At 41.0% G+C, this 14,684-nt stretch overlaps 2 protein-coding genes across 2 annotated transcripts; both read left to right on the forward strand.

The window, feature by feature from the left end:
• The first annotated feature begins 3,379 nt into the window (after nucleotides 1-3,379).
• LOC128327875 (uncharacterized) lies at nucleotides 3,380-4,308 on the forward strand. Its single transcript, XM_053257169.1, has 2 exons — nucleotides 3,380-3,659; nucleotides 3,759-4,308. Exons 1-2 carry the CDS (start codon nucleotides 3,471-3,473, stop codon nucleotides 4,287-4,289), a joined length of 720 nt encoding a protein of 239 aa, XP_053113144.1. The 5' UTR covers nucleotides 3,380-3,470; the 3' UTR covers nucleotides 4,290-4,308.
• Nucleotides 4,309-5,540: 1,232 nt separating this feature from the next.
• On the forward strand, nucleotides 5,541-9,722 carry LOC128327876 (uncharacterized). Its single transcript, XM_053257171.1, has 12 exons — nucleotides 5,541-5,622; nucleotides 7,742-7,827; nucleotides 7,916-8,053; nucleotides 8,150-8,200; nucleotides 8,285-8,341; nucleotides 8,429-8,488; nucleotides 8,579-8,635; nucleotides 8,739-8,792; nucleotides 8,873-8,926; nucleotides 9,010-9,075; nucleotides 9,331-9,393; nucleotides 9,585-9,722. The coding sequence occupies exons 2-11, from the start codon at nucleotides 7,758-7,760 to the stop codon at nucleotides 9,366-9,368; spliced, it is 645 nt and encodes a 214-aa protein (XP_053113146.1). The 5' UTR covers nucleotides 5,541-5,622; nucleotides 7,742-7,757; the 3' UTR covers nucleotides 9,369-9,393; nucleotides 9,585-9,722.
• The last annotated feature ends 4,962 nt before the right edge of the window (nucleotides 9,723-14,684 follow it).

The raw sequence follows: 14,684 nt of genomic DNA on the forward strand, positions 1-14,684 counted from the left end.
TTTACAGCCAGACACAGAAATGTGGCATGTATATTACACAAGAACATAAGAACAGCCCTGCTGGATCAGGCCCAAGGCCCATCTAGTCCAGCATCCTGCTTCACACAGTGGCCCACCAGATGCCGCTGGAAGCCACAGACAGGAGTTGAGGGCGTGCCCTCTCTCCTGCCATTACTCCCCTGCAACTGGTACTCAGAGGCATCCTGCCTTTGAGGCTGGAGGTGGCCCACAGCCCTCCGACTAGTAGCCATTTGTAGACCTCTCCTCCATGAAGTCATCCAAACCCCTCTTAAAGCCATCCAGGTTGTTGGCTGTCACCACAACCTGTGGCAGAGAGTTCCACAAGTGGATCACGCGTTGTGTGAAAAAGTACTTCCATTTGTTGGTCCTAGACCTGGCAATCAATTTCATGGAGTGACCCCTGGTTCTAGTGTTGTGTGAGAGGGAAAAGAATTTCTCTCTCTTCACTTTCTCCACACCATGCATGATTTTATAGACCTCTATCATGTCTCCCCGCAGTTGTCTTTTTTCTAAACTAAAAAGCCCCAGGTGTTGTAGTCTTGCCTCATAAGAAAGGTGCTCTAGGCCCCTGATCATCTTGGGTGCCCTCTTCTGTACCTTCTCCAGTTCAACAATGTCCTTTTTAAGATGTGGTGACCAGAACTGTACGCAGTACTCCAAGTGTGGTCGGACCATAGTTTTGTATAAGGGCATTATAATGTTAGCCGTTTTATTTTCAATCCGCTTTCTAATGATCCCTAGCATGGAATTTGCCTTTTTCACAGCTGCCGCACACTGAGTCAACACTTTCAACGAGCTGTCCACCACAACCCCAAGATCCCTCTCCTGGTCCATCACCGACAGCTCGGATCCCATCAGCATATACTTGAAGTTGGGGTTTTTCGTCCCAATGTGCATCACTTTACACTTGCTAACATTGAACCGCAATTATATAAAATTGACAAAAGCCCTTTAGACACTGTTCCCTGTCCCTGGGATCGAATCCCAGTTCTTCTATGCACTCTGGAGACCAGAAACCTAATGTCTTTACTCACATATGTTCTGGGAATTGTAAATCCTATCACACAGAAGCACAGGTTCTCGCTGTTCCTGAAATCTTAATGCCCTTGATCATTAGACTGTTTTCTCATCCCTTCTTCTTCTGCCCATCAGCCCACACCTTGTTGGTATTTATGAATTAAAATGGTATTTATGTATTAAAATGAGGAGACCTGGTCTTGTGGTAGCAAGCATGACTTGTCCCCTTAGCTAAGCAGGGTCTGCCCTGGTTGCATATGAATGGGAGACTAGAAGTGTGAACACTATAAGAAATTCCTCTCACAGGGGATAGAGCCGCTCTGGGAATAGCAGAAGGTTCCAAGTTCCCTCCCTGGCTTCTCCAAGATAGGGCTGAGAGAGATTCGTGCCTGCAGCCGGTCTGTGCAGACAGTACTGAGCGAAATAGACCAGTGGTCTGACTCAGTATATGCCAGCTTCCTATGTTTCTATGCCTTTCCCAGCCTGGAAATGTCATTCTTGAGAAAACATCTTGGTCTTGAGAGAAGGGTGGGACATTTCTCTAAGTCTATTAAAGAAAACGTTCTTGGGTTTCCTGTACAAGCTCAGGCTCTTCAGATTTCTGGGCCCCAATAAAGCATCCCTCTCCCTGCTGTCCAGAGAAAGATGAAATGATAGATATCATTTGAGCAGGGTCATATGGTGTGGGCAGGATCAAGCTAATATCAGACCAGGGTTTCACCATGGTTCTTTCCTAATGATTTTCAAGATTAATTCACAAAAATAAGCAGAATGTCTTATCATTTGGTATGTTCATGTTTGATTTGTCATAACTATAGCAACATTATCCGCACAGGTCAAGTGCTCTCTCTTTCCTCCTTTTCTTATTTTTGTTTGAAGCAAAATGAACTGTGCCTTTGCACTGCCTGCACAGTTATATAATGCTTATTCAATTTATTTGTTTTGAATAAGAGTCCCTCAGTGTGTAGAAGCAACGAGTTGGCTGAAGATATCAGGCCACCTAAGGAATAAATCACATATGATCTGAAATATGTAGGGGCTGGAAGTATATATCCCTGCCTTTCAAGTGGGTTTTGCTGCTTGCAGTGCTTTTTTAATTCACATAATTGATATCTTGGTATTTATGAATTAAAATGAAACTTGCCTCACTTGAAGATAAATGTGGTGGTGATGGATATTCAGTGTTATTAGACTAGCATGCAGCTGTTTCAATTCTTTCTTCTGCCTTTAGAAAACATATTGGTGTTTTTCAGACAAGTCTGAGCCATCTCATTTTAAAAGGTCCTAATGATCAGAAAAAGCATAAAAGGTTGGGAGCTTCCAAATTCTTGCACATCTATAAGTTGCAAGTTATGGTGAACTGTCAGTTGTCTGACGGGGAGTGGGGAAGAGGAGACAAAAATTATGAGGACTTAAACTAAATTTGTGAATTTATGAACTTCTCATTTGGTTTTCTCATTTGCCAAATTTAATGAAAAGTCATTTTGGAAGTTGGCATGAGAGATGCTTAAAGAGCATTTGTTGCCATTGTTTATATGTCATGTTCCCTAGTAAACAACTTTTGTGCAAAACCCCCAAGTGAAAGTGCTTAACATATATTATCTCAGTAAGCTTTACAAATGGCCTGTAAGATGGCCAGTATTATTATCTCCATATTACAGATGGGATTGTTGAGGTGGTAGTGGCTTTTCTAAGGTAATCAAAGTGCTATTCACACATTATGTTAAACACACATGCAACCTGTGCTTAGTTCAAAACTATTTATTCACACACTACACTAAATGTATGTACAGCAGTATTCTGCCTCTCTGTAGTCTATATTTCAGGGAGCCTGTATTCAGCTTCGCTTTTAAAATGAACATATGTACAGTTATTCACACAAAACATGTACATGTGTATGGCGGACACATGAGCTCTCAAATAAAATAATAGAAGCGGGCTCTAGTGAGTTTGTGGTTGAAGTAAGATTTTGCCAGGGACTCGAGGACTTGAACCAGAAACCTCAGGGCCTGAGGATGGAACCAGTAGTATTATATACATACCTGGGAGGAGCCTAAGTAAGGGCAAGTGAAGCCACAGACTAAGTAAGGGCAAGAAGTATGGGCAAAGTGAAGTCAGAGCCTAGTAAGGGCAAGACGTCACCAAGCCCCGCCCACTGAAGGGCAAGCTGTCATCAATCCCCTCCCACGGAAGGGCATGACATCACCACAGTAGGGAGGAGTTGTAAACCCTCCAGAGAACATGCCCAGGCATGCCCAGAGCCTCCTGTACCATGAGCCCTACCCACCTGACCTGTGAGGACCAATAGGAAGGAGTTCCCAGCCAGCCGTTCAAGGCTTATAGTGTTGCTGCTGCATGGAGTATCCTACAAGGCTTGTAGCATAGCCCCCTTTGCATAAAGGTAACAATTCTACTGTTTGCTTGTGGGTTTGATGATGGGATCTCCTCAGAGCCCTAATTTGGCAACAAATCAGCCAGATTCTACACCTAAGCCAAGAAAACGCTATATTAGCACCAGTTCAGATGATGAAGGACCTCCTGTGAAAACCTATGCTGAAGAACAAGCGGAGACAAGGGAAATATGGCAAGAGATCCTGGCAACCATGGCAGCTGAGCCACAGGTAAATATATTTTACAGGCTAGGTTTTGAAGGGGTGTATGTGTGTGTGTGTGTGAGAAAAATGACATTAAACTAATAGTCTTTTCTTGTCTCCCTTTAGAATTCAGCCCTTTTGAAAAGTCTGAAGCCTTCTCGTGAAGCAATGCAGAAATTTTTGGGTCTGAATATCAATGAAGAACCTTATATTGCCCCAGCGAGGCGTAGAGGGGCTATGAAAAAACTTGTGAGAGTTGTTATCTATGGAATTATGAATTATTGCCTGAGGTCTTATGCCAGGGATGCCTGTTCTGGCTGCAGCATTCGTGCCCCGGGTCAAGAAGCGCATGACTGCTTACGTTACTCTGAGAATCAAATTGCTACATTTATTAAGAAGCTCTGTTCTAAATTGTGTCTTAAATCATTTTTCCACCTACTTGTCTGTTTAGGGTATGCAGTAAAATGTCTGGTTCTGACCGAGGAAATAGTCCACGAATCTTTAATTATTTTTACTAAACTGTATACTTCTGATAATCCACGGAATGTTCTGAACAATATTTTGAAGCCGGGAGATATGGCATTGTATTTTTTTGTGAATAATGTGATACAAGAAAGAGAGTATAAAACATTTCTGAAGTCTCTACCACCTCAATAAAGATGATGATTTTTAAGCTAAAAAATATGGCTGTCTGTCTCCCTGCATTCATGAGTGCTGGAAGGGTGGTGGGGGGAGCAGGCTGCTGTCAGGAGATAAGACAGTAGCCTGTGTGCTGGTCTGTGTGCGAGAAGAGTGGGGGGGGGGGGGGCTGGGGGAGGCTGTATTTTAAATCAGCCCTGTTAGCCAAAAAGCATGAGAGCAGGGTGGGATTAGCAATTAACACACACACACTAATTAAAGGCATCAAAATTACTGTCCTGTAGATGTTAGAGAAGGCTAGCAATCTACACTTGGCTTTCTCTGAAAAAATAAAAAATGATTCCGAGAGAGAGAAAATGGAGCTTGTCTCCATTCTTTCTGAAGTTAAAGCAGCAGTCATAAGATAAGACCTCTGTTAGGTCTCCAACAGAAAAAACTCCGTTCCTGTTGAGCATAGCAGCATGCAATTAACACATAGACGTTAATTAAAGACATCTACATTTCTGGTTAGAGAAATCTACATTGGGTTTCTGTGAAAAGAAAAAAGAAAAAGGCATTTTAAAAATTTTCTGGTATTAAAAAAAACAAAAAACCGCCAGTGTTCTGCTATCCAACATGCAGATCTGTCCCCACCACCCCCCAAGAAAAACTACTGTCTTTTAGGTATTAGCCAGTAAATTAAGGACTGTGTTAAATAAAAAATGATTCCGAGAGAGAGAAAATGGAGCTTGTCTCCATTCTTTCTGAAGTTAAAAGCAGCAGTCATAAGATAAGACCTCTGTTAGGTCTCCAACAGAAAAAACTCCGTTCCTGTTGAGCATAGCAGCATGCATTTAACACATAGACGTTAATTAAAGACATCTACATTTCTGGTTAGAGAAATCTACATTGGGTTTCTCTGTAAATAAAGAGGCATTTTTTAAACAGTTCTGGTATTCAAAAAAAAAACAACCCGCCAGTGTTCTGGTATCAAAAAACGGTCATAATTTAAAAAAAAAAAAGTGTAAGAATTAGATAACACCCGGAGGGTCTCTTTGTGTAAGAAGGGGGTGGGATGGGGTGGGAGTTAGAGAGGGATGGTCAATGCTGTAGATTTACTATAGGCTAATATTCTATAGAGCAGCTATGCAGACCAATAGAAATTTCACCCCATCCTTGGGTTTCTAAGAAAAAACCATACGTTCTGTACCCCTCGATAGCTATTGGTGCATATTCTATAGGGTTTATGCAGGCCAATCCAGAGGGTGCCCAGCCCTTTCTGACGTGAACCCCCTGGGGGTTTAAATGCTTGTGCTACACCAAAATTTTTCCTCTTTCTCTCCGCAAAGACCCCCCAAAGAATCAACAGGAGGTAAGTACATGGCCAATTTTTTTCTTATCAGTTTATGACCATGTGCTCAGCCTTGCTGAGCCGTTACATTTTTAAATATGTTTCAGAACTGAGCTTTCTATAATTAAGGAATTGTTTAAAATGTCTTCTCCTTGCCTTTCAAAGCACATATTCTGTCTTTTAAAATCTCCCCTCAGAGTTTTGTTTTTTTATTATTATTAATAGTTAAGCATGTGCTTAAGTATTAATAGTTAAGACTATTTTAAAGTATGGGCTGATGGTGATTTTAAATATGTTTCAGAACTGAGCTTTCTATAATTAAGGAATTGTTTAAAATGTCTTCTCCTTGCCTTTCAAAGCACATATTCTGTCTTTTAAAATCTCCCCTCAGAGTTTTGTTTTTTTATTATTATTAATAGTTAAGCATGTGCTTAAGTATTAATAGTTAAGACTATTTTAAAGTATGGGCTGATGGTGATTTTAAATATGTTTCAGAACTGTATTAATAGTTAAGACTATTTTAAAGTATGGGCTGATGGTGATTTTAAATATATTTCAGAACTGCTCTTTCTATAATTAAGGAATTGTTTAAAGTGTCTTCTCCTTGTTCTGTCTTTTAAAATCTCCCCTCAGAGTTTTGTTTTTTTTATTAGTTAAATGTTTTTATTAGTTAAATGTTAAATAGTTAAGAATGTTTTAAAAGCACATGCTTTTTATTTAAGCTTACAATAATAATGATTATGTTTAATAGTGTTCTATGTTCTTCATGTATTTGAAACCCCTCTCTCTGCCACAGAAACCCTTTTTCACTCAATTATTGTCATTATCCCCTCTTCTCTGACCGTTTTACACCCCTCAAGCCTAGTCACTGCTTCCTCCAGCATGCCTCAAATGCCACCCCCCCCCCAACAATGTACTCTCATCCAAACACAGGCTACCCCCACCACATGTGCTCTCATGCAATCACATGTGCTCTCACCCTACCATGTGCTATCCCTCCACACCCCTCCTCCTCCCTCCTCCCCCCCCCAACATGTGCTCTCTCTCTTCTTCTCTCTCTGTTTTAAATGATTTATATATATATATATAATTCTTGTATTTCAATTCCCCTGTTCAGTTCAAACCGCTCTTTTAAACTATTCCTGCCTTGAAGCCATGCTTTTTATTTAAGCTTACAATAATAATGATTATGTTTAATAGTGTTCTATGTTCTTCATGTATTTGAAACCCCTCTCTCTGCCACAGAAACCCTTTTTCACTCAATTATTGTCATTATCCCCTCTTCTCTGACCGTTTTACACCCCTCAAGCCTAGTCACTGCTTCCTCCAGCATGCCTCAAATGCCACCCCCCCCAACAATGTACTCTCATCCAAACACAGGCTTCCCCCACCACATGTGCTCTCATGCAATCACATGTGCTCTCACCCTACCATGTGCTATCCCTCCACACCCCTCCTCCTCCCTCCTCCCCCCCCCCAACATGTGCTCTCTCTCTTCTTCTCTCTCTGTTTTAAATGATTTATATATATATATATAATTCTTGTATTTCAATTCCCCTGTTCAGTTCAAACCGCTCTTTTAAACTATTCCTGCCTTGAAGCCATGCTTTTTATTTAAGCTTACAATAATAATGATTATGTTTAATAGTGTTCTATGTTCTTCATGTATTTGGAACCCCTCTCTCTGCCACAGAAACCCTTTTTCACTCAATTATTGTCATTATCCCCTCTTCTCTGACCGTTTTACACCCCTCAAGCCTTGTCACTGCTACCTCCAGCATGCCTCAAATGCCACCCCCCCATGTACTCTCATCCAAACACATGCTACCCCACCACCACCACCACATGTGCTCTCATGCAATCACATGTGCTCTCACCCTACCATGTGCTATCCCTCCACACCCCCTCCTCCCTCCCCCCAACATGTGCTCTCTCTCTTCTTCTCTCTCTGTTTTAAATGATTTATATATATATAATTCTTGTATTTCAAATCCCCTGCTCAGTTCAATCTGCTCTTTTAAACTATTCCCTCAGAGTTCTTTTTTTTTTTGAATAGTTAAACATACATTATGTATGTGCTTAAATAAAGTACATACAATTCATAAAAGTAATTACAATTAATTATTTTGATATATTCTAGCCATCCATGTATATCTATGGCACAGGAACAGCTTGCTTATGCAACTAAACATAGAACTATGGATACATCAGACTATGATTCAGCAGGTATTGATCATAATTAATAGGTATTATTATCACATATTTGTGAATCATGTGTATTAGTAAGTTTATATATATATTCTGTCTTCTATAGATGACTTTATACTTACACAGCGGTCTAATTCACCCATGTATGAACCCTTAACTCCCCCTTCCGAATCAGAAGAACCAGAACCGGGACCGGGACCGGAACCAGAACAAGAACCAGAAGCAGAAGCTCACAGGGCACAGTGTAAATAGTAGTAATTATATATCCTATATCTGGGAGCTAGATTTGTACATGTGTATGTGATAGACCCTGAGTAACTGTATATTGTTCTGATTTTAGCCAAATCAAATACCTCAGCAGGAAGTGTGAAAAGAAAGCAGCTGTTTGAGGGTAAGAAACACATATGTTCATTATTCTTATTAGGATCAAACAGTTACAAACAGCTTAACAAAGAATCTTCCTCTCTCTTAACAGTCAAACAAGTACCAGAGGATTTGCCTGAGCTCCTTATCACAGATGAAGATCTAACAGGTTAGGTAACATGTCCTAACTAACACATTGATGATGTATATATGTTATAGGCTATTAGTTTAACAAAGAATCTCCCTCTCTTCACAGCCAACCAAGTACAAGTGGAATTACCAGAGATCATTATCACAGATGATGAGGATCTTACAGGTTAGAAAATAAAAACCCCTAACTAACACATTGATGATGCATATCAACAATGTGTTAATAGGTTAACAAATAATCTCCCTCTCTTCACAGTCAGCCATGTGCCAATGGTTTTGCCAGAGATTGTTATCACTCATGATGATCTTCCCGGTAAGAAAATAAAAACTCCTAACTAACACAATGCTGTTTAAGCATATATGTTATAGGCTCTGTGTAAATGTATATAATTTCTATCCTTTCTTCTATATTATAGGTAAGCCCAAGGTCTCTGCAAAGCAGGGGCAGCCGTCTGCAAAGGGATGCAATGGCAAGTAACTTTTCACTCTATGATAGTTTATAATTATGCAGTTGCAAACAGGTTAACAGAGAATCTCACTCTCTCCACAGTTAACCAGGTAGCTGAGGGTTCTGGTGTTAACAATAGCGTACAGGAGCTTCCAGGTAAGAAAATAAAAACCCTAACTAACACAATGATGAAACACATAGGCTCTGTGTAACAATATTTTATTTATTTTTAAACACAGGGGAGCCTGGTACCTCTGAAGGAGGGAGAGTGAAAAGAGCTTTGAAAAGAAGACATCTTGGCCAACGTAAGAGATACAAAATATTAATCCCTAATAAATTTATTCATTCCATTTCTATACCACCCTTCCAAAAAGTGCACAGGGTGGTTTACACAGAGAAATAATAAATAAATGAGATGGAACCCTGTCCCCAAAGGGATCACCATCTAAAAAAGAAACAGGATAGACACAAGCAACAGTCATAGACCTGTATAAATAAATATATTCCTAAGCTATAAGGTCTTGAGGGATAAACGTATGTATCTTTGTTCTTGTTTATAGCTCATCAGTCAGAAGGAGTTCCTCCCGTGAAGAAATAAAAAAAACAGGAACATGAGGAATCGGGTAAGTGATCTATGTATTAGAACCCAGCCCCTGTAATACCTTGGGTAGCAACCTTAACACATAATTATGAGTTTTGGAGATCCCCCAGGTGTATTAGTTTTTAAAAAGTGACAAGACTTATATCAGTAGCAGGGGTGTGGGAGTTAGGGCTTATAGTTTTCTAATACCTGTGTATGTGTTCTTGACTTTAGAACTTGCTGGTGATGCTGTGCAACAGCGGCCTGACCAAGCCCAGGTGCTCATATTTGCAAAGGAGCTAATGGAAGCTGGTGAACGTCTAACTCAGTTGAGCCACAAGATAACAGAAAATGAAAAGAGCATCACAGAGAAGCAGAAAATTGTCACGAGGTTCAAGCAGTACCAATCATGCATAACAGAATTTCTGGAAGGAGATGTCAGAAGATACAATCTGCCTGGCATGGCTGACTTTCTGAAAGATATTAAAAATGAACTGATGTATCCCTATAACAAAACTACATTTGCCACACAGTGGGGAGGTGGTAGGACACTAAACTCTGATACACAAACTGATTCTGATTCTGTACAATCTACAGAAACAGAAGCAGAAACTCTCCCTGAAACACAGAACACTGTTGATTCAGTTGTGAGTTACCACTCAGACACTGATGATGGTGAAGGTGGGGATGTGTACTTAGAGCCTATCAGGAATTGGGAAAGGCTCAACAACCGCTACAGAGCCCGTGAAATGTATTTTGAATTTCGTTTTGTGAATTTACATAGAGCACGCTCCTATCATGAAGCCCTTGCGGGCATACACACTGCCATCCAGAGTCTATTAGACACTGTAAATAGGGTGATAGGCCCCAATGATTATGTTCAACTCCGATTACAGGGTGACCGCCTGAATAATCCACTGTTTATGGTCAGAAGAAACAGGAATGAGTTAAATGCTGAGGAATACTTAACAGCCATTAGCAACTTACTCCAAAGTTATGCTGAAATCTCGGGGGATGATACTTTAAGGTTAAATGTCGTAATAGTAAACCCTCCAGAAGGGGGCTCCCGAAGATCCATAATGACCATCCCTTATAGTTCTATCATAGAGAGAAAACAACAACATTTGATTGATGCTCATATACAAGGTACCAATCTCTGTTTTGCCGGTGGCGTGCTAGCCCTCATGTCAAATAGTCCTACACTTGAACAAATAATAGCTGATGCTGAGAAAATGCACACGGACCTTGGTTGGTCACATCAGAAAAAGGTTTCCCTAACTGATGTGTCAGCTGTTGAACAGTATTTACAGGTCAAGATACCCGTTGTTCACTGGAATGGCACTAAGTGGGGGATTTTTAAAACTGATGAGCAGAACTACACAGACACCTGCTACATGCTGCTGTACAATGATCACTATTATGGGATTAAGAATATTGGTGGGTTCTTTGGGTCCAGAAACTTTTGTCAGATATGTAGTACACCCTATTCTCACACACATGATTGTATGTACACGTGTCGGCGCTGTTTGAGAAAAGAGTGCCCTAAAAAAGTAGGGAGGATACACAGGTGCCCCACATGCAAACTCCAGTGCAGATCCAAGGCCTGTCTAACCATACACGAAAAACTTGCATCAGAGGATAAGGTAGATTGCACTCTGAGAATATTATGTTCAAAGTGTGATCATTATGTAGATTTAAATCATGAATCTAAAAGGGTGTGTCAAGGGAAACAGTGCCGTACCTGTTATGACTATTTTGAGGGGGATATTGAAAATCATGACTGCTACCTAGGAAAAATTAAGCAACCTAAACTATCAATCAGATATGTCTTTTATGATTGTGAATGTAGACAGGAAAGTGGGGTACATATACCGAATCTAATTGTAGCAAAAGCTTTTAAACAGGAAACAGTAAAATCTGTTCCTAAAAAGAAATGGAAGCCCGCTGGTGAGAGCTGGGAATTTAAGGGAGACACCTGTCTAAAGGACTTTATTCGGACATTTACCTCAGACCTGAGTTTCAAGAAAACCCATTTCATATGCCATAATTTCCGTGGATATGATGCCTATCTAATCCTAGGGGGGATACTCAAGGAGCGGTTTGATGTTGATTTGATTACTCAAGGTGGCAAGGTGATATGTATAACTATCAAAAGATTGGGTATAAAATTTCTGGACTCCCTATGTCATTTACCAATGGCCCTGGCAAAGTTACCCAAAGCCATGGGCTTCCAAGAGGCTAAAGGATATTTTCCCCACTTCTTTAATACAGAAGAAAATTGGGAATATGTAGGGGAAATGCCTGACCCCATACATTATGGTTTTGACAGAATGATGCCCAGTGAAAGGTCAGCGTTCCTGGCTTGGTATGAACAGAACAAGTCAAACACCTTTGACTTGCAGAAGGAACTGGCCTCTTACTGTCATCAAGATGTAAACATCTTAATGCAGGCCTGTACAAAATATAGACATGAGCTCATAGAGATGACCCTCCGAACCGTTCCTGTGCGCAAGGGTAAGAAATGGGTCTTTGAGTGTGTGGGTATTGATCCTTTTCAATACCTCACCTTGGCTAGTGTGTGCTTAAAAATGTATCGCTACAAGTTTCTTGAGGAGGGCAGGATTGCCATACCCTCTCCAGATAATTATCACAAGCAGTGTAAAAGATTCTCCACACCCTCTATTCAGTGGTTGGCATATATAGAGCAGAAGGAAAAGATAGATATTCAGCATGCTTTGAAGGGTGGGGAATTTAAAGTTGTAATCCCCAGAAACCTAAGGTATGTTGAAGATGAAGCCAAAGAGTATTACCTCGATGGCTATGCTGTCATAGAGGGTAAGAAGACAGCCTTTGAGTTTAATGGATGCTTTTGGCATGGCTGTCCCCAGTGTTATGATTCGCAGGCCCAGCACCCCCTGCTGGCCAAAACATATGAATTTCTTCACAATGGTACAGAAAGAAAATCAGCTGTGCTAAAGAAGATGGGTTTTGAAGTCAGATCTATATGGGAGCATGAGTGGAATAACATCCTAAGAACCTCTGCAGAAGTGCAGAGTTTCTTGGCAGAGCAGCAGTTTCCAGAGTCTCTGCAGCCCAGGGATGCATTATTCGGGGGTAGGACCGGCTGTGTTAGCTTATATTACAAAGCAAAGAGGGATGAACAGATCCATTATAGGGATTTTACCAGCCTGTATCCTTTTATTATGAAACAGAGAGAGTATCCTCTGGGGCATCCCAAAATCATTTATGAGAACTTTGGACCCCTCTCTGACTATTTTGGCTTAGCCAAAGTGAAGGTCTACACACCCCGGGGACTTTTTTTCCCCGTACTACCCGTCAAAGTGGATGGGAAACTCATATTCCCTCTATGCATGACTTGTGCAACTACCAAACAGTTGGAAGAATGTGAACACACGAATGAGCAGCGGGCACTTACTGGTACATGGTGTACAGTCGAACTGATGGAGGCTATGGCCAGGGGGTATAACGTTGTGAAAATCTATGAGGTGTGGCATTTTGAAAAAAAATCTGACAAACTCTTCACAGGTTATATCAATACCTTTCTCAGGCAGAAGCAGGAAGCATCGGGGTTTCCCCAGTGGTGTGTTAGTGCTGAGGATAAAGAGAAATACATCCGCGATTACCATAAAAGAGAAGGAGTGCTCTTGCGCCAGGATCAGATTGATGTCAACCCTACAAAGCGTCAAATTGCCAAATTGTTTTTAAATTCTTTGTGGGGTAAGTTTGCTCAGAGAACAAACCTGCCTAACACATCCATTCTGAGGGACCCTGATATGTTTTTTCACTATCTGTTTTCAAATAAGTATGAGGTTTCAATGTGTGAATTTATTGATGATGACACATGCTGTGTTTGTTGGAAACATACCCAAGACCGCATAACAACCTCAGGTACCACCAATGTTTTCCTAGCCTGTTTTACAACAGCCTACGGCCGTCTAGAGTTGTACCAACTGTTACACAAACTGCAAGACCGCTGTTTATACCACGATACAGATTCTGTGATATTTGTAAGCCGTGAAGGTTTGTACAACCCACCCCTCGGTGATTTTTTAGGGGAGCTGACCAGCGAGCTGCCCTCAGATCAATACATCACTGAGTTCGTGAGCACCGGTCCTAAATCTTACGGGTACAAGTTGTCTGGGGGCGAAACCTGTGTAAAGGTGAAAGGAATAACTTTGAATTATGCGAATAATCAAAAAATTAATTTTGACACTCTCAAAGATCTTGTCTTTGCCTACACTGCTGGTGAGGTCCCTCCCCGTGAGATTGTAGTGGAACAGAAAGGTATAGTAAGGAACAAAAAGCAGTGGACGCTCGAAACAAAAACTCTAAGGAAAACACAGAGGGTTGTTTTTGACAAACGTGTCATTGTTAACGGGTTTAAAACAGTGCCTTACGGTTTTTAAATGGATACCCGCTGGCAGCACCCCTTCTCAGCCATTCTGGCTGGTCCTAGTAACTGTGGCAAAAGTTTTTTTATAAAAAACATGTTGGACAATGCTCACTCTGTCCTATCTGTTGTTCCTGATAAAATTGTATGGTGTTATGCCTGTTGGCAGCCTCTGTATAAAGAACTGGCCTGTAAATATCCAATCATTACCTTTGTGGAGGGTATACCCTTGCAGCTGACAGATGATGAGCTGTTACCCCCCAATAAAAACTGCTTTCTGGTACTGGATGACCTTATGGCTTCTTGTTCTGACAACAGTCAGATTGAAAAGGGGTTTACGCAATACGTTCACCACCGGAACCTGAGTATTTTTTTCATTACACAGAATGTATTCTGTAAAGGAAAAGCCGCACGTACCATAAGCCTTAATGCTAAGTATATGGTGCTCTTCAAAAATCCTAGGGATAAGTTACAGATTGTAACTCTGGCACGTCAAATTTTCCCAGGCAATGTCAGATATTTCATGGAGGCATACGCTGATGCTACTCAAAAGCCCTATGGTTATCTGGTTGTGGATTTAAATCCTGAAACCCCAGAATCCTACAGGCTCAGAAGTGGCCTTTTCCCTCCTGACTGGCCAGTGGTGTACACCATGAAGAAAGTACAGCCCGGATACAAAAGGGGAGGTCTTTAATCTCTGGTGACACATATTACAACCAGGCCTCCTCTGAGGGACATCATGTCTAAATGCCTGAAGAGAAATCTTGCCCTCTTAAAACTTATTATTAAAACTTCACCAAAGCAGAGAAAAGCCATTTTATGCTCAGCATCTGATGACCTAATTGCTGCTATATCAGAGATAGCGTTGAACACCTTGAAAGGGAACATTCCTTTATCCCCAAGACAGGTGAGCTTACTAAGAA

The sequence above is a fragment of the Hemicordylus capensis genome, chromosome 5 (assembly GCF_027244095.1).
Source record: "Hemicordylus capensis ecotype Gifberg chromosome 5, rHemCap1.1.pri, whole genome shotgun sequence".
Taxonomy (NCBI): domain Eukaryota; kingdom Metazoa; phylum Chordata; class Lepidosauria; order Squamata; family Cordylidae; genus Hemicordylus; species Hemicordylus capensis.

Coding starts and splice junctions, on each gene's coding strand:
- LOC128327875 (XM_053257169.1), top strand. CDS start 3,471: ATGATGGGATCTCCTCAGAGCCCTAATTTGGCAACAAATCAGCCAGAT. Junction 3,660..3,758: donor CCATGGCAGCTGAGCCACAG/GTAAATATATTT, acceptor GTCTCCCTTTAG/AATTCAGCCCTTTTGAAAAG.
- LOC128327876 (XM_053257171.1), top strand. CDS start 7,758: ATGGCACAGGAACAGCTTGCTTATGCAACTAAACATAGAACTATGGAT. Junction 8,636..8,738: donor CACTCATGATGATCTTCCCG/GTAAGAAAATAA, acceptor TCTATATTATAG/GTAAGCCCAAGGTCTCTGCA. Junction 8,927..9,009: donor TAGCGTACAGGAGCTTCCAG/GTAAGAAAATAA, acceptor TTTTAAACACAG/GGGAGCCTGGTACCTCTGAA.